At 39.4% G+C, this 23877-nt stretch overlaps 1 protein-coding gene across 1 annotated transcript in view; it reads left to right on the top strand.

Moving 5' to 3' along the window:
- The window catches only part of RPN1 (ribophorin I), a 28620-nt gene extending 5124 nt beyond the window's left edge, over nt 1-23496 (top strand). Inside the window, exons 3-10 of the mRNA XM_016197337.2 lie at nt 3392-3698; nt 11595-11804; nt 12437-12629; nt 16508-16607; nt 17450-17588; nt 17815-17934; nt 21730-21975; nt 23241-23496. Of these exons, the coding sequence (XP_016052823.2) occupies nt 3392-3698; nt 11595-11804; nt 12437-12629; nt 16508-16607; nt 17450-17588; nt 17815-17934; nt 21730-21975; nt 23241-23423 (1498 nt within the window). The 3' untranslated portion in view covers nt 23424-23496. The remainder of the gene's footprint in view (nt 1-3391; nt 3699-11594; nt 11805-12436; nt 12630-16507; nt 16608-17449; nt 17589-17814; nt 17935-21729; nt 21976-23240) is intronic.
- The last annotated feature ends 381 nt before the right edge of the window (nt 23497-23877 follow it).

The raw sequence follows: 23877 nt of genomic DNA, 5'->3' as shown, positions 1-23877 counted from the left end.
AAAGGGAGAGAGAGAAGCATCGATGTGAGAAAGAAACATAGATCAGGAGGTATGTACCCTGACCGGGGAACCCCCAAACCTGGGTATGTGCCCTGACTGGGAATGAACTGGTGACCCTGTGGTGCACAGGGCGATATTCCAACCAACTGAGCCACACTGGCCAGGACGAGGATATGTTTTTTTCATTGATTTTAGAGAGAGAGGAAGGGGGAGAGAGTGAGAAAAAAACTTTGATCCATTGCCTCCTGTATGCACCCCAACTGGGGATCGAACCTTAAGCCCAGGTATGTGCCCTGACCAGGAATTGAACCCACAACCTTTTGGTATACAGGACTACACTCCAGCAAACTGGGCCCCCTGGCCAAGGCAAAAAATTTGGTTCTTGACCATCAAATAATTGTGCCTTACAACTGTCAGTCCCCATGTGATTTGGCAAATGTTAAACTGGACCTCCATGCTTGGTAGAATTTTAAAAACTTTTTCTCATTTATTTTGAATTTTTAAAAAATAATGAGAATCTGACCCAACAGTAACTCTTATCTTAATGCATATGTTCGTACATGTATGATTTTACATATGGGTATAAATGAGATCATATTTAAGTTTGTTATTTTATATAAAGCTTAACAGCAACATTAAACAAGTCCCATAACCCTAGCATGACAACTTACATATTTTTGTTCTGGACTGTGCCCACTTGCAGATATATTTTACATAGTTTCAATTACTGTGTGACCCTACTTTTTAATCCCCCCCCCCACTTACATAACATTTCCTGTTTTCTGTGTGATCTTCATAGTTTCCTTTTATTACATGTAATCTTCCTTGAGTTGCTTTGATTTTATGTACAAAAATATATGAGGAGCCAAATTATAACACATGATTACCTTGATTTTTCTATTGTATTCTCAGAATGTGTAAAATGGGCATCTTCACCAGCCCTGCACATGCCAGATCTGAGTTAGCTTAAATAAATTTCTATTAAACCCTCTTCCCCTTGTTAATATTTCAGAGACTCCTCTCCCTCTGTGGCTGTTTGAGGACCCTGTCTGTGCTTACTGGCTGTGACTCATGGCCTGTAGCACATATCTTAGAGGGGCAGGATGGCATAGTTGTTATGAGTGTGGTCTTCTATCTCTGTTACTACTAATTGGCTGTGTGTCCTTGGGAAGCTGAAGAATACTTTCCTCCTCAGTAAAGTAATAATGTCTACCTCATATGATCATGGTTAAGATTCACTAAATACATAAAGTGTACTTGGAACCTGGTACATAGTAAGTGCTCAATAAATTTTGAGTTAATCACCGAGAGAGCTAACCAATGAGAAGGAGCATTCCAGGCAGAGACATTGTAAAGACACAGAGGTTTGACATTTCATGGTGTAAAGTTTAGTTAACTGGGCCGTCAGAGTGGCTGGAACTCAGAGGAAGGTGTAAAGAGAGCTGAGGTCAGTTTAAGGAGTGCTTTGTATACTATTTTTAGGGTTGTGGACTTTACCCTTTAGTTATTTGGGAATATTTAAAAACTTTTTTAACAGTAGACTGTTTTATTCCTAATTCTGAGTGCATACGTTACATAGATTTGTCTTTATTACTCTTCCTGCCACAGAAACTGACACTGGGTTTTCAGTAAATCTTTTTCAGTAAATGAGTAATGACTTTATTTTACCCAACAAAACCAGGTCCTTCACAGAATGTTCTTCCATTAGGTCCAGTAGAAGAAGAGCTACAGAAAAAAAAAAGTCTGCCTCTTAGATATCAGTATACGCAGCTCTGTGTGGTCTGTCTAGCCTTCTATCAATCAGAAACCTTCATTAGCTGTTGCACATTTCAATAAGATTTGATGTTCATAATGATGACCCAGGAGCACTGAATGGTTATGAAGTATCTCCTGAATCATCAAATTGAGATTCAATTATGTTGGGAATATTTAACATGAAAATTAATATTATGTTGGTGGACTGGAGGGAGTTAGAGATTAGGAGATTAATTAGGACAAAATGCAATAATCTAGGCAAGAGATGAAGGTTTGAATTGAGGAGGCAACGGAAAACCTGGAAGGGATGGATTTGAGAGATATTCTAAGGTAGGATAAACCCAATATTCTGTAATGGGTATAGGGTAGTGTGAAGCATCAGAAAATGCCTGACGTTTCTAGTTTAGAGTTGGTTAGGTGGTATCAGTATTAATAGAGAGAGGGAATTGGGATCATGAATGACATTAGATATTGGATATGTTGAATTTTCTGTGAGCTGGTCAGTGGAGTTGTATAGCGAACGTTTGAAAATTTGAGTTTAGAGCTCAGGACAGAGAATGGGATGAGAAGCAGATTTGGGACTTGAGACCAAGAATTGGTTAAGACTGTTTTGGAGAAGGTATAGGGCTTTTTATATTTTGAGTAGGTATTTCAGAGTAGTGTTATGAAGTTTAAAGGTGGAACTGATGAAGACCTTTAAGAACTCTCTAAATACCATGGAAGCATGTTAAAATGCCTTTAGTTTTTCACTAACGGCTTCTGGGTCTATGAAGAATTGGTCTCCTGGCATAATAAAGTCAGATTCATTTTTTGAGTTAATACTCTATATGAATTTTAGTAGTTTCCAGACCATCTCTTTTTCTTTAAAATGCTAGTAGTTTTGTTTCTTTCTGTTTATGAGAGTGATACAAGCTTATTATAAAACAAATTGGGGAAAAACAACAAAATGTAGCTTATCCTCCTACCCTGAAGACAGTTACTGTTAAACATTGTGTGGAACATTTATTAAAATACTTTCTTCACATACATATGTGTATATATTTAAAATTTTTTTTTAATTGATTTCAGAGAGAGGAAGGGAGACGGAGAGAGAGAGAAATAATCAGTGATGAGAAAGAATCATCAGTCGGCGGTCTCCTGCATGCCCCCTTCTGGGGATCAAGCCCACAACCCAGGCATATGCCCTGACTGGAAATTGAACCATGACCTAGTTCATGGGGTGACACTCAACCACTGAGACACACCAGCCAAGCTGTATATATATATTTAAAAGGAATCATACCGTATCTTTTGTAAACTGATTTGTTATTTACATTGTACATGGAAGTGTTTAATATAGATAGATCTAAGTGTCTTTTTGTAGTGGTTACTAATATTCCATTGTGTGGCTCTCTACTGGAATTTTTTTTTAGTTGTTATCCTATTGTTGGACATTTAGGTTATTTTACACTCTTTTACTATTATAAACAACCTTGAGGTGAACATCCAGGTATTTATCTTAAAAGGTTTTAATTAAGAGGTTAAAGGTGATCTTTTAAAGATAACTGCTTTCATCTTGGGTACAAAATTTTGCTGTGACTTTGAATTCCTAGCTGTTTTTAATTTCCTTAATTCTCTTGCTTCATTTTTCCTGCAGTGGGAGATTCTTCATGGTCAAGCTCCCAGTTGCTCTCGATCCTGGGATGAAGATTTCAGTCATTTTGGAAACAGTCTATACCCATGTGCTTCAGCCATATCCAACCCAGATCACTCAATCAGAGAAACAGTTTGTGGTGTTTGAGGGCAACCATTATTTCTACTCTCCCTATCCAACAAAGACACAAACTATGCGTGTGAAGCTTGCCTCTCGAAATGTGGAGAGCTACACCAAGTTGGGGAACCCCACACGATCTGAGGACATTTTGGATTACGGACCTTTCAGAGATGTCCCTGCTTATAGTCAGGTAGGCTCATATGGAATCTAGCCCATCCTTGTCTACTGTAGTCAAGGTCTTCTAGAGTGACTACTAGTTAATAAGGTTGGGGGGTATGGGGTGGGTGGAAATCCAAGATCACCCTTCAGTTTTTTAACCCGCTGTGGAATGACTCCCTGGGATCACTGTTCTCTTGGGAGTACAGACAGAGACTGTGAGTTTAGAGGCTGTGAGTTTAGGAAGTATTAGGAGATAGCATTTGGAGAGTTGGAGTGTGAGTTGGGAGAGAAGAAATCAAGTCATTCTGGGCAGAGGCAATAAGAGGGCTGAAGGCCTGAGGATAAGAAAATGGATGGGAGCCCTGGCTGGGTGGCTCAGTTGGTTGGAGTGTGGTCATGTACACTGAGAAGTTGTGGGTTTTATCCCTGGTCAGGGCGCATACAGGAGGCAGCCAATTGATGCCTCCCCACCCCCCCAAATGTGTCCTTGGGTGAAGATTGAAAAAACAAACAGATGGGAAAATGTGGGGTGTGCCATCTAGTGTGGTCGAAGTTGCTGCTGTCAGTAGTAAAGCTGGCTGCATTGCTGAGCCTAGGGGTTGGGCCTTAAAGGTAGAGGGAGCAATTAAGGCTTAAAAAAGATTTTTTTATGAAAAATTACAAGCATATGTAAAAGTATAGACAATAGTATAACAGACTCCCATACACCCATCACTTAGATTCAGTGGTAATCAAGATATTAGGACACTCGCTTCAGCTGTCCCTTTTTTCTTTGCTGTAATAATTTAAAGCACATCTTGCCAGAATTTTTCTTTACTTACAATTTAAGATTTATTTATTTTAAAACTGTAAAAATTATTTTAAAAAGCAATTTAAAAAGTTCATTGTAGAAATTTGGAAAAAAACAAGTATAAGTAGAGAATTGACGGGGACTTCCAGACAAGATGGAGAGTAGGTAAATGCTATGCTCATCTTCTCCCACAACCACATCAAAATTAAACCACTTGAAGACTAACTGAACAGAACACCAATAACTAAGGATATAAAGAAGAATCCACGTTGAGAGTGGTAAGAGAAGGGCTGAGACTTGAAATGGGCTGGTCTCTCATGTGTGGTGGTTAAGATTTGGGTGGTTTAGATTTGAGGTGGTTAAGACTGGGGAGCTGTTGAGGTCCCTTCTGAGGATTAAGGGCTCCCAACCCCATACTGGGCTTCTCAGCCTGGACCACCAGTGCTGGAAAGAGGATTCCCCACAACATCTGGCTGTGGAAATCATCAGGGATTCTGTCCAGGTGAGACCGAGGACTTATTGGCTGGTGGACTCACTGATTCTGAACACCAGTGCAGGGGCAGCAGCTTAAAAAGTGCCAGGGACATGTGGAGAGGAACGGAATTGTCTGTCTTTAGGGTGAGGGCTGGATGGAAAGCTTTGGCTGGGGCAGAAATGCTGGCAGGTGCCATTTTTCTTTTGTTGAATCCCTCCTTCACCCAGTTGGCAGGTACAAGCAGGTGCCAAATGTGAGTCTGTCAAACTCACTGCATCCCGGTGATTCCCTGAAAACCTGGCCCATACAACAAGGGCACAGGCCAGAACCTCTCAGTGGCTGTTACTCACAAGCAGCTGGCCTGCTGCAGACTTCCTTAAAATCTCTGAAAGATCCATAAACTGCAAACAAACAGTAGCTGGTCTCAGCATGCCCTATACCTCTTACTAAGTGACCCCAGCTACCAGTAGTGGCTTGGTTTGCAGCATAGCCTCTTCCTGGCATCTCCAAGCCCAGGATAGGCAGCTACCAACCTCAGATTACTTTGTAGCTCCTACCAGGTGTCCCTAGGCTAGGCACAGGCAGGGAATGACCTGGGCCTGCACTGGAACCTCTCCCAAGAGGCCCCAGAAGTAATATACCCAGTAGAGCAAAACTCTGTGGGGTTTTCCCCCCATAAGCCTTGTCTATTGCAGTCATGGCCAGTCCTGACAGCCAGTCTGCTTGAGGGTCAGTCCCACTCACTGATGTGCCAACAACAATCAAGACTCAACTGTAGCAGGAGGGCTCATACCACTCACACAAGGGATGTACCAGGAGCACCCTGTTCAGGTGACCAAGGAGACTGCACCACTGGGATCCACAGGACACCTACTACATAAGATCACCTTTCCAAGACTGGGAGATGTAGCAGATCTACCTTAGTCATGGAAACAAACACAGAGAAGAGGCCAGAATGAGACAAACATGTCCAAAATAGAAGAACAAGACAAAACTTCAGAAAAAGAACTAAATGAAATGGAGGCAAACAATCTACCAGATACAGAGTTCAAAACACTGGTTATAAGAATGCTCAGTAAACTTAGGGGAAGAATAGATGAACTCAGTGAGAACTTACACAAGGAATTAGAAACCATAAAAAAGAACCAGTCAGAAATGAAGAATACATTACATGGAATCAAAAGCAGATAAGACAAAGCAGAGGATGGGATCAGTGACTTGGAAAACATGGTAGTGGAAAATACCCAGTTGGAACAATGAAAATAAAAATATTTTTAAAAAAGGATCCGTTGTCTTGGCTGGGTAGCTCAGTTGGTTAGAGCGTCTTCCTGATAAAACAAGGTTGTGGGTTCGATGCCTGGTCAGGGCACATACAAGAATCAACCAATGAATGCATAAATCAGTGGAACAACAAATCCATGTTTCTCTGTCACTTTCCTCCTTCCTCTTTCTCTAAAATTAATTTTAAAAAATGAGGATATGCCCTGGCCAGTGTGGCTAAGTTGGTTAGAGAGTCATCCTGTACACCAGAAGGTCATGAATTCGATTCCTGGTCAGGGCACATACCTAGGTTGCCAGTTTGATCCTTGGTCGGAGTGTATATATTTGAATCTCCCTCTCTCTAAAATCAGTAAACATATCCTTGGGTGAGGATTAAAAAAAATGAGGATAGTTTAAGCGACCTTTGGGACAAATTAAGCATAACAATGTCCGCATTATAGGCATACTGGAAGGAGACGAACAAGAGCAAGTAATTGAAAACTATTTGAAGAAATAATAACAGAAAACTTTCCTAACCTGGCAAAGGAAATAGACATACAAGGCCAGTAAGTGCCAATAGCCCCAAATAAGATGAATCAACCTAAAGAGGCCCACACCAAGACACATCATAAATCACCCATTAAATTGGTAAAGACAAGGAGAGAATCTTAAAAGCAGCAAAAGAAAAGCAGTTAGTTACATACAAGGGAGCTCTCATAAGAGTGTCAGCTGATTTATCAACAGAAACTGCAGGCCAGAAGGGAGTGGCAAGAAATATTCAAAGTGATGAAAAGCAAGGACCTAAAGCCAAGATTACTCTAGCCAGCAAAGCTATCATTTAGAATTAAGGTCATATAAAGAGCTTCTCATACAAGGAAAAGCTAAAGGAGTTCATCATCACTAAACCAGTATTATAAGAAATGTTAAAGGGACTTCCTGAAGAATAGGAGGAAGAAGAGGGGCAGAAGGGATAAAAAATATGAATAGTAAAATGGCAATAACTACATACCTGTCGATATACTTTAAATGTAAAGAGGTCATATGCTCCAATCAAAAGACAGGGTAGGATGGCTAAATGGGTAAAAAAACAACCCATATGTATGCTGCCTACAAGAGACCCACTTCAGATGGAAAGACACACGCAGACTGAAAGGAAAGAGATAGAAAATATTTTATGCAAATAGAAATAAAAAGAAAGTTGGGACAACAATACCTATATCAGACAAAGTAGACTTTAAAACAAAGGATAAGAAGAGACAAAGGAGGACATTTCATAATGATAAAGGGATCGATATAAATCATTTACGCACCCAATGTAACAGTGCCTAATTATATAAAGCTAATGTTGATGTATTTAAAGGAAGAGATGACAGGAATACAGTCATAGTAGTGGACTTTAGCACCCCATTGACATCAATCGATAGATCTTCCACACAGAAAACAAGGAAATGGTGGCCTTAGGTGACATATTAGATCAGATGGATTTAATTGATATATTTTGAACATTTTATCCCAAAGCAGCAGAATATACATATTTTTCAAGCTCACATGGAACATTTTTCAGGATAGACCACATATTAGGGTACAAAACAAGTCTTTTTTTAAAAACTTGTTTTTATTGATTTTAGAGAGAGGAAGGGTGAGGGAGAGAGAGAGAAACATCGATTGGCTGCCTCCTGCGCACCCCCTATTGGGGATCGAGCCTGCAACCAGGGCATGTGCCCTGACTAGGAATCAAACCAGTGACCTTTCTGTTCATGGGATGACTCTCAACCAACTGAGCCACTCCGGCTACGACAAGTCTTAATAAATTGAAGAAGACTGAAATGATGCCAAGCATCTTGTTTGGTTCATGGTATGAAACTGGAAATCATTGCACACAAAAAATACTGAAAAAAACACCAACACACAGAGGCTACACAACATGCCAATAAACAGTGAACGGGTTAACAATATAATTAAGGTAGAAATCAGAAGATACCTTGAGACAAATGGTAATGAAAATATGAACCATAATCTATGAGACACAGCCAAAGCAGTTCTGTGAGGGAAATTCACAGTATTTGAGGCAGATCTCAAGAAACAAGAAAAATCTCAAATAATCTAACAACAAAAGGAACCTGAAAAAGAAGAACAAACAAAGCCCAAAGGGAGTAAAAGGAAGGAAATAATTAAGGTCAGTGTGGAAATAAACGAAATAGACTCCAAAAATATATAAAATGCAGTGAAACCAAGAGTGGCTCTTTGGAAAGATAAAAAAACCAAAAACTAAACAAAACAAAAAACCCACACTAAACCTTTAACCATACTCATCAAGAAGAAAAGATAAATAAAATCAGGAGTGAAAGAAGTGACAGCTGACACCACAGAAGTACAAAGGATTGTAAGACAATGTCACGGACAATTGTATGCCAACAAATTGGACAACCTGGAAGAAATGGATACATTCCTAGAAACATACTATCTTCCAAAAGAATGAATCAGGAAGAAATGAAAATCTGAATAGACTGATAACTACTAATGAAATTGAATCAATTATCAAAAAACTCCCAACAAACAAAAAAAATCCTGTATTGGATGGCTTAACATGGCTTCACAGGTGAATTTTACCAAACATTCAAAGAAGAATTATGTATCCTTCTTAAGCTATTTCCACAAATTTAAGAGGAGGGAAGGCTTCCAGGCTCATTTTATGAGGCCAGCATTACCCTGATTCCAAAACCAGGTAAAGACATTACAGAAGGAAGAAAAAAAGAAAATTATAGGCCAGTATCCCTGATGAGCTTAGGTGCAAAACTCTTCAACAAAATAATAACAATCTGAATTCAGCAATACATTAAAAAGGTCATATACCCATGACCAAATAGGATTCATTTCTGGGATACAAGATTGGCTAAATATCCACAAATAGTTAACATTATACACCACATAAACAGAATCAATGATGAAAACTATATCACATCAATAGATACAAAAAAGCATTTTTACAAAATCCGTCATCCGTTTATAAAATCCTTAAGCAAAGTGTGAATAGAGGGAACATACCTCAACACAATAAAGGCCATATGTGAAAAACCCACATCATATGTCATACTCTATGGTGAAAAGCTAAAAGCATTTTCCTTAAGATCAGGAACAAGACAAGGATGTCTGCTTTCCCCACTTATATGCAATATAGTTTTGGAAGTCCTGGACTCAGAGAATTATAAGACATTGAAGAAAGAAGTTGAAGAAGATAAAATTAAATGGAAGCATAAATGTGGTTGAACTGTTTTAAAATGGTCAAAGTGTTCATACTACCTAAAGCAATGTGTCAGTTCAACACAGTCTCTATCAAAATACCAATGACACTTTTCACAGAACTAGAATAAAGAATCCTAAAATGTATATGGAACCACAAAAGACCCCAATAGCCAAAGCAATCTTGAGAAAGAACAAAGTTGGAAGTACCTGATATCAAACTATACTACAAGGCTGTAGTAATCAACAGCATTCTACTGGCATAAAACCAGACACCTAGATCACTGGAACAAAATTGAAAGCCCAGAAATAAACCCAAGCCTATATGGTCAATTAACCTATGGACAAAGGAGGCAAGAATGTACAATGGGTAAAGATAGTCTCTAATAAATGGTGTTGGGAAAACTGGACAGATACATGCAAAAAAAATGAAACTAGACCACTTTCTTATACCACATACAAGAATAAATTCAAAATGGATTAAAGACCTAAAGATAAGACTCAAAATCATAAAACTCCCAGAAAGAAATAGGCAGTGAACTCTGACATTGCTCTTAGTACTATTTTTTTTGGCTATGTCTCCTTGGGCAAGGGAAACAAAATTAGAAACAAACAAATGGGACTAGATCAAACTAAATGATGGGGAGAGGGACTGGGGAGAGGGATGGGACGGGGTGGAATGGGTCATTGGGGAGAAAAAGGGACATCTGTAATATTTTAAACAAAAATAAAATTAAAAAAAAAAGTTTTTGCACAGCAAAGGAAACCGTCAACAAAACAAAAAGACAACCTATTGAATGGGAGAGGATATTTGCCAATGATTCATTTGATAAGGGGTTAATATCTAAAATATATAAGGAACTCGTGTAACTTAATCCTCTGAAAAACAATCAATCTGTAACAAATGGGCAGAAGACCTGAATAGCTATTTCTCCAAAGAGGCATATATGTCTATTGGCCAGTAGACAGGAAAAGATGCTCAGTATCATTAATCATCAGAGAAATGCAAATTAAAACCACACCTGTCAGAACGGGCATCAATAAATCAACAAACAGTAAATGTTGGTGAAAGTGTGGAGAAAAGAAAACCCCCATGCTTTTTGGCCTGATTGCAAGTTGGTGCAGCCATTACAAAAAACAGTATGGACGTTCCTCAAAAAATTAAAAACAGGGCTGCCATATGACCCACTAATCCCACTTCTGGGTATATATCCAAAGAAATCTAAAACACTAATTTAAATATATATTTGCATCCTTGTGTTCATTGCAACATTATTTACAATAGCTGAAATATGGAAGCAACCAACGTGTCCATCTAGTGACGATTGGATAAAGGAAATGTGGTGCATACATGCAATGGTGTATTACTTGGCCATGTGAAACAGTGAATCTTACCATCTGAGACAACATGGATTGAACTAGAAGGTATTATGTTGAGTGAAATAAGTCAAAGAAAAACAGATACCATATGATTTTACTTATATGTGGAATCTAAAAAACAAAACAAACGAACAAAACAGAAACAAACTCAGATGCAGAGAACAAACTGATGGTTGCAAGGTGGGAGGGGGGCTGTGTGAAAAAGGGGGAGGGATTCAGAGGTACAAATTGGCAGTTACAAAATAATCACTGGGATGTAAAGTACAACATAGGGACTATAGTTAATAATGTAATAACTTTGTATGGTGTCAGATGAGTACTAGATTTATCACAGGGATCACTTCATATGTTATATAAGTGTCTAACCTTTATGCTGTACACCTGAAACTAATGTAATATTGAGTCAGCTGTAATTGAGAAATGAAAAAAATTAAAAAGAAAAACTATAAGGAGAAAGTAGACATAATCTATAATTCTGCTTCCTCTCTGTTGAGATTCTTATGCATTGCATTTTAGAATTGTTTTTTTCTCTCACATAGTTGCTATAAGATAGAAATTTTTGTTTTTAAAACAAAAGATACTTATGTTAGAATTTTGTATATCCTATTTTTCTAATTAATAACATCATGAATATTTATTTCCATATATTAAAATTCTTAGTAAATACCATTTTAAAATGTTGCATACATTAGATAGATTATAAGTTAACCATTCTGTTGCTGATGTGTAGTCTCCAATCAATTTGATTTGAACTTTGAACTACTTGTTTCCTTCCTCTGCAGGATACTTTTAAAGTACATTATGAGAACAACAGCCCTTTCCTTACTATCACCAGCATGACCCGAGTCATTGAAGTCTCTCACTGGGGTAATATTGCTGTGGAAGAAAATGTGGACTTGAAGCACACAGGGGCAGTGCTTAAGGGGCCTTTTTCACGCTATGATTACCAGAGACAGCCAGATAGTGGTATATCCTCCATTCGTTCTTTTAAGGTATGGAGTGTTCAGCTTGGACATTGGTACAAACTATGACTTTATCATATCTGCTCTTTTGTTTACTTTTTGAAAGTAGCTAATAAGGACAGTTGTTTGATATTGATTGGTGTTGAAGTGGTTGAGTGACAGGGTTAGAACTAAGAGAAAGCATCTTTTAAAAATGCCCTCATTTATATAACGAAATTAAGCTGTATGAAAAATATATTACATTTTCTCCCCCTGATTATCAAAATATGCTTCCAGATTTGGAAGCTACAATAACGAATGTCATACGGAGAAAACCCTTCTATAACCCTGCCTGTCACCTAATTATTTGATGTAATTTTTTTCATCTTTAGTTTCCGTCTGTAAAATAACTTTCAGGTTGTTTTTACCTTTGTTCTGTCTTTGGTATTCGTAAAGGTAATTATGATTCTATTTATTATTTACTTGAAGAATTTGACTATCGACCTTTTTGAGAAGCAGATTTGGTATCTAGACATTTCAAATCCTTGAGGAGGAAGTTAGACTTGTTTACAGTTTGGGAACTATTTTAATTGAGTAGTACTATGATGAAGATTTTGGTGCAGAAAGTCTTTTCTGTATTTAGGATTATTTCCTCTGAAAAAGGTATGTTCACTCTCTTGCAGACTATCCTTCCTGCTGCTGCCCAGGATGTTTATTACCGGGATGAGATTGGCAATGTTTCCACCAGCCACCTCCTTATTTTGGATGACTCCGTAGAGATGGAAATCCGGCCTCGTTTCCCTCTTTTTGGAGGGTGGAAGACCCATTACATTGTTGGCTACAACCTCCCAAGCTATGAGTACCTCTATAATTTGGGTCAGTCTTAGTAGTAAGGGAGTGGAAAAGGGAGAGACCATCTTTTTCTTTAATTTCTTGCCAGTCCTAGATGCGGAGAGAGAATATTTTCTTATTCTTAAAAAGGCTGGGATATCGGGAAAAACTTTTCATAGGTGGGTACAAATTGCTATTACAAAAGTAATACATACATAAGGTAATCAGTTCAAACAGTAAAACTCCTTACCTCCAGTTCAATTATAACTGGATGGAACTGCTTAAATTCTTTTATTTTGACATATTTAAAAAATAAAAATGCAGGGAATAATAAACACTTTTATATTATACAGACACCCAGAACTAATGATTATAAACATTTTGTAATTTCTTCAAGTCTTTCTTTTAAAAACTTAAAATACAAAATAGAATATAGAAAATGACACAAATATAGCTCAATAAATTAATGCAAGAGGAACACCAGGTAACCACTACTCAGGTCAACAAATTGAAATTTGCCAGCCCCTCAAAAGGTCCTCCATGTACCTCTTCCTCAGAATAGTAATCAACATCCTGACTTAGTTACCACTTTCTTGAATTTCTCCATAGTTTTAGCACTCAAGAGTACGTCTTTAGGTACTCTAGTTTCACTCTTTTCAAAAAATTTGATTTGTCTTATCAGTCTTTATTTATCCATAGATTCTTCTTCCATCTGTTTCTCTTACAATTTATCTGTTGAAGAACTCGAACCCACTTGTAGTGTAACCTGCAATCTAGATTTTGCTCACTGCTTACCCAGTGCAATTTAGCATATTTCTGTCTTCTATATTTTTTGGAAATTGACAGCTGTCCTGGAGGCTTGATATCAGACTCAGGTTTGATCCCTTTAGCAAGACTCAGGTGATGTGTTCTTTCATTAAAAGGAAGGCAGTGGGTAGAGTCTGGTATCTTTTGTGATGCTCAGTGCCTAGATTCTAGTACTTTACTGGGCACTGCAAATTACTGATTTAATTCTGGCATTTCTTTTTCATTTATTAGGTGCAATTTATAAGGAGACACCTCCCCTTGTCTATTCTTAGGTTTCCCAATATTGCAGTTCATATAGAAAAGACAGGATAAATACTTGGTTCTTTCCCTTATATTTACTAGGTGACCAATTAAGTTTTTCATTTAAAAAAAAAAATCATTATGTATGTACAGATTTAAACATTTTATGGGTTTCATTCTTTTGCAATGATTATACTCATTGGTGCTCAGATTCTCCCATTTTTAGCCACTGAGCACTTTTTCAGGTTAAGTTCCTGAGTTGTTTTGACATGACACTAGTAAGTCTGTTAGCTTCCTTGCTGTCTTATAAAAAGACATTCCTGGCTCAACTTGTATATTTTCTGTCCCAGACCTGGAATCAGCCATTTCTCGTTGATGCTCTAGTTTCTTCTAGAGATAAAAAGGTATTTGAAGACCAAAATCTGAGAACTGGGAATACTCATTGTTCTTAGATTGGTTAATTCCTAGGCCTTTTCAGTTGACAGAACTAGGTGTGTATGTATTATCTGTATATATTAAACATTTATGAATTCATGCAGTTACTTATTGTATGACCTATAGAGATTTTGCTTTTATGTTTTATCTATACCTAATTCCATATTGAGAATCCTAATTGTGAAGGACATAGGATGATAGAATTAGAATATTTCATAATTAGTCATTTGTTTTATCCCACACCTAATACACAGCAGTCAATAAAAGTGGTCATACTGCCTGGCTGGTGTGGCTCAGCTGTTGAACATCGACCTATGATCTAGGAGATCGAGGTTTGATTCCTAGTCAGGGTACATGCCCAGATTGCTTGCAGGAGGCAGGTGATCAGTGACACTCTCATAATTGATGTTTCGATCTCTCTTTCTCCCTCTCCCTTCCTCTCTCTTTGAAACCAATAAAAAATATATATATAAAAAAAAGTCTTACTACCTCTTCCAATATGATTACTGAAAAGAGTTAATTCTTTTTGCATATCCTTTTTTTTCTCTATAGTCCCCCCCCTTTTTAGAAAATATGTTTTTATTGATTTTAGAAGAGAGGGAGAGGGGAAGAGAGATAGAAACATCAATGATGAGAGAGAATCATTGATTGCCTGCCTCCTACATGCCCCCTACTGGGAGTCGAGCCCAGAACCCTGGCATGTGCCCTGAGTGGGAATCGAACCCATAATCTCTTGGTGTGTGGGGTGACACTCCAACCAACTGAGTCACCTGGCCAGGGCTACTTTCTCCTTTTTAATTTGAGTCTTAGTTCTACAGATAATTATATTTAATGCTCACCATCAGTCCTTACGTTATCAATACCATTAGTAATTTTGATGATCTGGAGTTCATTCTCTAGTAGATGTTGCAGGAAGGGCTTGGGATGAGTTTTTACAGGTTGATAGCAGGTTGAGCCTTTTGTGCTTAAAAGTCACTTTTGCTGAATATGAAATCCTTGGCTTACATCTCTTTCCTTGAGTATCTTAAATGTGTTACTTCATTTTCTTTTTTGGGGGGCATAAAGTGTTTTGGTCAAGATCTGATAATAATTTTATTTTTTTCTCTCTTATAAGTCACTTGTTTTTTTTATCTAGATGCTGAAGATTTTTTTCTTTCTTTAAAATATAATACTTTTACTAGAACATGGCAGTGGTTGCTCTCCTTGAGTATGCATTATGGTCTTTCAACTTAGGATTTCAAACTTTCTGTAAGTTTTCTCCAGTGGGAGTTGAATCTTTGCCTGTCTTCAATATTTGGCACTTTCTCTTGAACCTTTTCTTCATTTAAAACTTTTTTTTCTTTTTATCTTTTTATCCTAAGGCATTATCTGTTGATTCACTCACATTCCTTCTAGCTTAGCCTTCATTTCTAAAACGATTTTTTCTTTTATTTCTAAATTTTTTCCTGATTTCTGAAGCTTTTCTGAATTTCTATACATGTGATTTATATTGCTTTTTCATGACTTGTGTCATTTTTATAATACCTTTAGCTTCTGGTGTGCTCTCATTTTTTCTAGGATGTTTTTTGTAATTATTTTTAATTACATTTGACATTGTAAGTTTTTAAAATATAACAATCTAAAAGGGGGAGTCTTATACTTTTCTGTTGCTCATTTTTAACATTTCTAATGTGAACTTTTAGGAGGAATAATTGTAACTGCCCAATTCTTTGTTGTTTTAGTGTAGTATTAAAAAATACGGTGGCTTGTTTTCTGAGCTTTCTCTGGCTTCGTTTTCCTGTGTCTCTGTTGTCCTCATTATGCTTGATTTTGATTCTGCTCCAGCAGTTTTTCCTTAGTGGATAGGATACTGTCCTGGAACAGGAGCTCTGATGGGCTTTTCAAAGTTCTCAGGGACTAGACTGCTCTAGACTTAGAGATCTGTGGGCCCATTTTACTCACCCACTGTGCAGGGTGTAGGACTCCTGAGTTTTAGATGCTCTTCTCCAGTTGGCCTGCCATGCTCTCAAGTGAACACTATTGTCTATCAGGGGGTCTTCTTTTCTCAGGTTTATCACTTGCCCTTTTGCCCCTTCTTTATCATTCACAGACACTAATACTGTGTAGGTCTTAGGGCTGTTGGTGTTTTGTGGATCACACTCCCTTATATTTTGGGGATTGTGGAGATGCCTTGTTACCTAGTTTTGTTATGAGTATGGTCCATGGTTTTTTAAATTTTGTTATCTAGTTGCTCTGTCTTTATGTGGAAATTGGGGAAGACCCAAAATCTTTGCTGCCACCACCACCTCTGTCTTCCAGATTCTCCTAGTCCATTAACTGTAGATAGCATCTTTACTTCTCTCTGTGTAAGATGGGAGTGTTCATACCCTGTACTCCCCTCTAGCTCCTGCCCTATTTTCTCAGTTTTTCACATCATTGCACATATTTGCTTGATCCTTCAGGTGACCAGTATGCACTGAAGATGAGGTTTGTGGACCATGTTTTTGATGAGCAAGTGATAGATTCTCTGACTGTGAAGATCATCTTGCCTGAAGGAGCCAGGTGAGTATGATTGTTCCTTTACTCTCTTCCCATTTCTCTGATGGGAAATCTGTGTTGAGGGGGCACAGAGTAAGTGCTCAGTATATAGCTTTGAGAATCCTGTAGGGACTGGAGTTTAAATAGAAAATTTAGATTCAGATGCGGGAACAAGATTTATATATGAAATATTCCACCTGCCCTTGGCATGAGTGACAAACACCTTTTTGTAGGTTTTTTGTCATTTTGCTCTTGATTCATATTAAAGGGAAACATCTACTTGGCCTCTCTTGGGTTACTTGTCTACTCTGATCCTCAGAAGAAGAGGCACCTTGATTATTTTTCCTGTGGAGGCCATTCAGTGGGGAGTGGCTAGTTCCTCCAAGTAAAATAGAGTGCTGTTGACTAGGAGAAGGGAGAATGAGTCTGTGCAGGCAAAAGCAGGACATGTCCACTACACCCTAGAACAAATTTTCAGTCATGTGAAGAGACAGAACATTTGGAGGAACTTTTCAGTGGCCTCTTCAAGTCCCTGAGAGGCTCTCCTTGGGTAGAATGCACATAAAGTTCTGTGAGCTGTGTGACTCCAAGGGGTGGGCCAGTACTGGTGAGTCCTTATGAGTGCAGGTTTCAGGGTGACAGACAGTTTGCCTCAGCAGAAGAATGGTCTCATCCTCAGGACTTTTTGGCATTGGGTCAGCTGTCTCAGGTGGTGTTCCCTGGTGCTGGAAGGGGAGCAGAGTGGAGTGTGAACTTAGTGACCCTGAACAGCCCCTGTGTGAGCCTTGGAACTTTCCAACCCTAAATAAACCTAGCTAGTCAGTGCAGTTTGTCTGAGGCTATATTTTATTCCCGTCTGCCTCCAGGAACATCCAAGTTGACAGTCCCTATGAAATCAGCCGTGCCCCAGATGAGCTGCACTACACCTACCTGGACACATTTGGCCGCCCTGTGATTGTTGCCTACAAAAAAAATCTGGTAGAACAGCACATTCAGGACATCGTGGTACGTGACCCCACTCTTATGCCCCCCTGGGTGCGGGGGGCCAGGTCTTACCCATCTTTTCCTACTTGGACTGGAGCGGTTTGAACACAGCATCCTCTGGGGGTAGGGCTGGGCAGATGGGGTGGGGCAGCGTGGATGATTGTTGGCTTGGTGAAGCTCCTTTGGCCCCCAGGTTTCTGAGTCCATGTAGGCCTATCAAAGCCCATAATTTTGGTTCTCCCCCCAGGTACACTACACATTCAACAAGGTGCTCATGCTGCAGGAGCCCCTGCTGGTAGTGGCCGCTTTCTACATCTTGTTCTTCACAGTCATCATCTACGTCAGGCTGGACTTTTCTATCACAAAGGTACTCTTGCGTCTTTCTTCTTTTCATTTTGTCATTTTGCACCCTTGATAATGTGTTTCACCAGCTTTACTGAGCACTGGTTGTCACAATAGCCGAAGGCAGAACCCTATTGCACAGAAGACTCTTTCCTGCCTGTGGCTTCTGCCAGTCCTTTCTGTAAAGATACCTTGTTTTTGTTGCTGTGATTACAGAGCATGCACAGGTTGCTAATGGTGGGTGAGTACTTTGGGAACAGGGCAACAGGCATAGTGTGTGCTTTTGGTGGTGGGACCTGAGGTCCTGAAAAGGCTATCCTGAGAAGGTGACAGGCAGAAAAGGTGGGGAAGGGCACTTAGCCAGAGGGAACAATTCGTGGGACAGCAGGAAGGGCTTCATGGGACCTGTGGGTAGCAGTAGTGTACACGTGAGCAAAAATGTTGATCCAGCTGGTTCCAGAGACCAGTGAGGCTGCCCAAGGGTCAAGGTGGTACAGCTGGGACTGCTGCTAGCAAACCTTGTCATGCAAAAGGGGCTGAGTCTAGGTTTTATTATGAAAGTGCCCTATTTTTTAAGCTATAAAAATTGCTTGTGTTCTATTGATTTAAAAAAAAATTCCACATTTATAGAAACTTTGCAAGAAAGATAAACATAACTCTTGTATACTCATCACCTAGACATAGCATTCGGCCTCTCTCTGTTCATAATTATTTTTCCTGAACCATTTGAGAAGTTTGCAGACATTTGTGTTCCTTTACTCTTGAATTCTTAAGTGTGTATGCAGCCAGAGAACAAGGGTATTTTCTTACATAACCACGATGCAATGATCAAATTCAGGAAGTGTAATGTTATACTATTCACCAACATGCAGTCCACGTTCAGATGTTGCTGATTACCCCAGTGATAACTTTTATAGCAATTATTTTTCATACTCCAGAATCCAATTGAGTATCATGCAGTTCATTTACTTATCAGACTTCCTTAGTCTCCTTTAATTTGGAGTGGTTCCTTAGCCTTTCTTTATCTTTAATGACCTTGACATATTTGAAGTTTAGAGACATTTTGAAGTTTGTAGACTGCCCCTTAGTTTATGTTTATCTTATATTTCTCCCTTATGAAATTCAGATTATGCATTTTTGGCAAGCATACTATAAAGTGATGCTGCATTTGCAGTACACCACATCAGGAGGTCCTAGTGTTGGTGATATTAACTCTAATTACTTGCCTAAGTTGATGTCTGCCTGGTTTCTTCACTGTAAAATTATTTTTCTCTTTTTACTTAATCTGTTTCAGGCCATATAAATATATTCGTATACATTCACCCATTCATTGTAGCATTTGTTATTGATTCTTGTCTGTATGTTTTTTAGTATGGAGGTTGAAAAACTATGATTCCTTTTACATTATTAGTTGGCATTCTGTAAAGAAAGGCATTTCTTTTTGGTTGATTGGTTATATTTTGGATTCATGGGTTTTTATTGTGTTCCATGGATTATTGTCCACTGGTGCTATTTATTTCGATCCTCAAATTGTCCTAGATTTGACTTTTTAACATCATCATCTTTTTTTTGAGCACTTCCTTATTGTTGGTACAATAACACATTTTAGACATATCTTGTCTTCCCTCCAAGGAGCACTGGTTTCTTTTAGTGCAGAATGGTACCTTGAGACCGTGATCTTTGAGTTAGGTGTGATCATTGCTTTTGGACTATAGCTCTTTCTAAGCCTTTTCAACAGATAGAGCTAGGAGATAAATATATGTGCTGTTTAAAATATGAATTAATACTGATGTCTTTAATTCCAATCTAACAACACAGGGTTCTTCCCTGTCTCCCTTTATGCTGTTTTTTCCCTTTCCTGAATTCCCTTCAACATCCATATATTTATTTATTTGCTGAATTCTATAAACACACAAAATAGTTTCAGAATTGGTACTCATACCACTATAAACAGCAAACCTACCAGGTAGAATCCAAGATTTGTGTGCAGTTCTTTTAGTCTTTAGACTGAGAATATAATTGTCAAAGCACTGTGTTCCCAAGGTAGTTGGCTTGGTTCTTTTTTCCTGTGTTATTCATCTGAAATATAGTTAAGTTCATTTATTTCTGTTTGAATTTTATTCTAGTTTTCCTTCCATCGTTAATATTTAATTTTGGTTATGAATTTGTAAAACATTGAAAAGTTCTAAATTTAGAACTTGAAAAGGTTACTGATTCCTCCACCCTTTCCTACCCTGCCTTGTAGGTAACCAATTTCATCAGTCCTGGGATATCCTTTCTGATTTATTTTGCAAAAATAAGCAAATACTTTAATTTTTATTTTCTTACACAAGAGATAGCAATAGTATATATTGTTTGTACTTTTCCTTTTTCACTTAACAAATATATCCTGAGCCCGGCCGGGCGTGGCTCAGCGGTTGAGCGTCGACCTAGGATCCAGGCGATTGGGGTTCGATTCCCTGTCAGGGCACATGCCTGGGTTGCGGGCTCAATCAATGGCTCTCTCATCATTGATGTTTCTATCTTTCCCTCTCCCTTCCTCTTTCTGAAATCAATAAAGATATATTTAAAAAAAAAAAACAAATTAAAAGAAACAACCAAAAAAAATACCAAATATATCCTGAAAATCACCCATATCAGTTTATAGAGATCTTTCTCATTACTTTGTTGTTGTTGTTGTTGCAGAATTCTTCATTATATGGATTGGTCGTAGTTATTCAACCAATTTCCTATGTATACATCTACCTATTTTATTTTATTTTGTAAAAAATACGTTTTTATTTATTATTATTTTTTAATCCTCACCCGAGGATATTTTTCCCATTGCTTTTCAGAGAGAGAGAGGAAGGGGTAGGGGAGAGGGAGAGAGAGAAACTTCGATGTGAGAGAGACACATAAATTGGTTGCATCTCTCATGTGCCTTGACCAGGGCTGGGGATTGAGCCTGCAACTGGAATGTGTGCCCTTGGCCAAAACCAAACCTGGGAGCTTTCAGTCCATGGGCCAATGCTCTAACCACTGAGCAAAACTGGCTAGGGCTAAAAATATGTTTTTATAGATTTTAGAGAGAGAGGAAGGGGGAGAGGAGAGAGAAAAAAATATCAATTGGCTGGCTGCTGCACACCCCCTACTGGGGATCAAACTCATAGCCTGGGCATATGCCTTGACTAGGAATTGAACTGGTGACGCCTTGGGCCTTGGGATGACACTAAACCAACTGAATCATACCAGCCAGGGCAACATCTGTCTGTTTTAAAGTTTTGATAGTACATTGAGAAAAAACTAATTATGGGCCAAATCTACTATCTGTAGACTAGATTCAGTCTTTGAACTATAAAACTAGGACTTCTGTAGTAGACACCTAGTGAGAGATGATTCTGGAAGGTCTATAGGGCCTCATCTAAAGGGCCTTCAGTGGTAGGATGAGGAGTTTGGGTTTCTCCTTTAGGCCCTGGGAAACCCTTTAAGTTTTTAAGGAGAGACACATAATGAACATCCTGGAAGCCTTCCCTGACCTGAGCTGAGATTTCTCTTTCCTCAGCACCTTATCCCTTCCATGGTGCACTCTGGCATTAGTACCCCTTTCACATCCGTCTGTCTGCCCTGCTGGACTTTGAAGTGAACATCTGTTTCATCTTCATGTCCCCAGTCTTACCCATTGCTGAACTGGCCCAGATTCATTGTTAGTATGGGTTTGATTCTCTGACTTTCCAAGAAGATGATGGCTTTTTTTGTTTGCATAGCTGGTGGTGGGTGATCTTTGGGAGGTGAAAGAGTGGGCTCAGACCTAGTTTCGTCTCACACAGTGTCTCTCTTTCAGGATCCAGCCGCAGAAGCCAGGATGAAGGTGGCCTGCATCACAGAGCAGGTCTTGACCCTGGTTAATAAGAGAATAGGTCTCTACCGTCACTTTGATGAGACTGTCAATAGGTATAAGCAGTCCCGGGATGTGTCCACCCTCAACAGTGGCAAGAAGAGCCTGGAGACAGAGCACAAGGCCTTGACCAGTGAGATTGCACTGCTGCAGTCCAGGCTGAAGACAGAGGGCTCTGACTTGTGTGACAAAGTAAGTGTCTGCTAACACCGAGTCACTTGGCTCGTTGCCTACCACACCCCACTTTCGGGGGCTGTACCCAAGTGTCTAATATGGCTGCTGTGCCTGGGTCAGACACCAGGCAGCTCTTGCTCACTGCTGGCTTGTGGAGTGGTAACGTAACCATTCGTAGACTTGTGGCATGATGCCAACCCTTGTGGAACAAGAAGTTTTGGTGTCTTGGATATGAGTTGGGTTTGGAGAAACGTCTGCTAGCTTCTGTAGCGCTGCCTGTCTACACGGCCAGTATTGAGAGTAGCTACTTCCTCTGCTGGGAGCCAGGTTGAATAAGGTAAGACAGGAGAGTGGGGTTGAATCCAGGCTCTGATTCAGACTTTATAGACCTAGGCGAGGCAAGTTATCTCACTTTCATACCTCAGTTGCCTTATGTGTAAACTGAGGATGCTCTTAGTACTTACCTCATAGTGGTTGTGAGTGTGAAATGAGTTAGTGCATATAACGTGCTAAGAATCCTGCCTGGGACATGATGTGTGAGTTCTTGTGACCTGTAAATGAGATTGGAATCTCCCTTCCCCTGAAGGTGTCCCTCAGAGTTCCTGACCGCCCTCTCCATGTGCCACACCCCAGCACTCCCTCTCCTTACCCTGTGCTGTTTTCTTTAAAGCACCTACCGTTTTCTGAAACTGTTTGTTCATGTGCTTAAGTATTTATAATCTGTCAGCTTTGTCAGGGGCAGATGCCTTATCTGTCTTTAGTGCTATTTTCCAGAACCTAGAATCATGCCTAACACTATGGCTCACTAAATATTTGTTGAATGTTGAGTGAATGTGACTATAAAAGTCCTCAGCCTGACACTGAGTCAGTGATAACATGGGAGTCATTCAGTCCCGCTGCCATATCCCTGCCATTAGTCTTTTGTCTATATGAATTCCTGCACCTAATTTGATAAACTGAAGGGAAGAGAATGAACATTCCTGGAGTACCTACTGTGTGCCTGGCACCATGTTAGGTAGTTTCACATATTTTCAATTCTCACAATCCTCCTCTATAGCTAAGGCCCAGGGATGGTGGAGGGGCTTGTTCACAAGGGTCAGAGCTTGAAGGAACAGGGTTGGTAAGGGGGTGAAGCTGGTATTTGTCGCCAAGCCTGTTTCCCTTCACAACCAGGCCCTCTGGCTTGGGAGTTCTGGAATCTGTAGGCATGGGAGGTGGTGGGCCTTGCTGAATGAGGGTGAGAGAACCACTTTCAAGCCCTGCCCTGCTCTTGCTTCGGCCAGGTGAGCGAAATGCAGAAACTGGATGCACAGGTCAAGGAGCTGGTGCTGAAGTCGGCAGTGGAAGCTGAGCGGCTGGTTGCTGGCAAGCTCAAGAAAGACACGTACATCGAGAATGAAAAGCTCATCTTAGGAAAGCGACAGGAGCTGGTCACTAAGATCGACCACATCCTGGATGCTCTGTAGCCCCTGCCAGTTGTCTACTGGGTGGGCTCAGGGTGCTGCACTTACAGATGGCAGGTGTGTGTGTGTGTGTGTGGGTGGGTGGGTGGGGGTGGGGGTGGGGTGAACATTGAGGCCAGTGAATGCTGGCATGTGTATTTTGTAAAAGGCCTTCAAGGAAGAGAAGCCAGGCCCTGCCTCAGACAACACAAGAAGCTTAGTTTTTGTCCCTAAGCTGTTCTTAAAAAAACAAACAACAAAACACACACCAAAAACTTAAATTCCATTAAAAATAAAATATCTTTGTGTTTTGAACAAAGAAATTTTCAACATTTGATTGGTTTTGTTTTATTCTGAAGCCTAGGACATTCTTTCAAGTCTGTAAGCTCCCTGTTTTATGCCGTTCTAATTCTTGATGTTTGGGTATTTTGCAAGTGTGTGCATGTTTTTTAAAACGTGTGTGACTAAAAGAAAATAA

Source organism: Miniopterus natalensis, chromosome 7 (genome assembly GCF_054644295.1).
Source record: "Miniopterus natalensis isolate mMinNat1 chromosome 7, mMinNat1.hap1, whole genome shotgun sequence".
In the NCBI taxonomy this organism is placed as follows: domain Eukaryota; kingdom Metazoa; phylum Chordata; class Mammalia; order Chiroptera; family Miniopteridae; genus Miniopterus; species Miniopterus natalensis.
The sequence above is the reverse complement of the archived record's forward strand: the minus strand, read 5'-3'. Positions and strand labels throughout refer to the sequence as shown.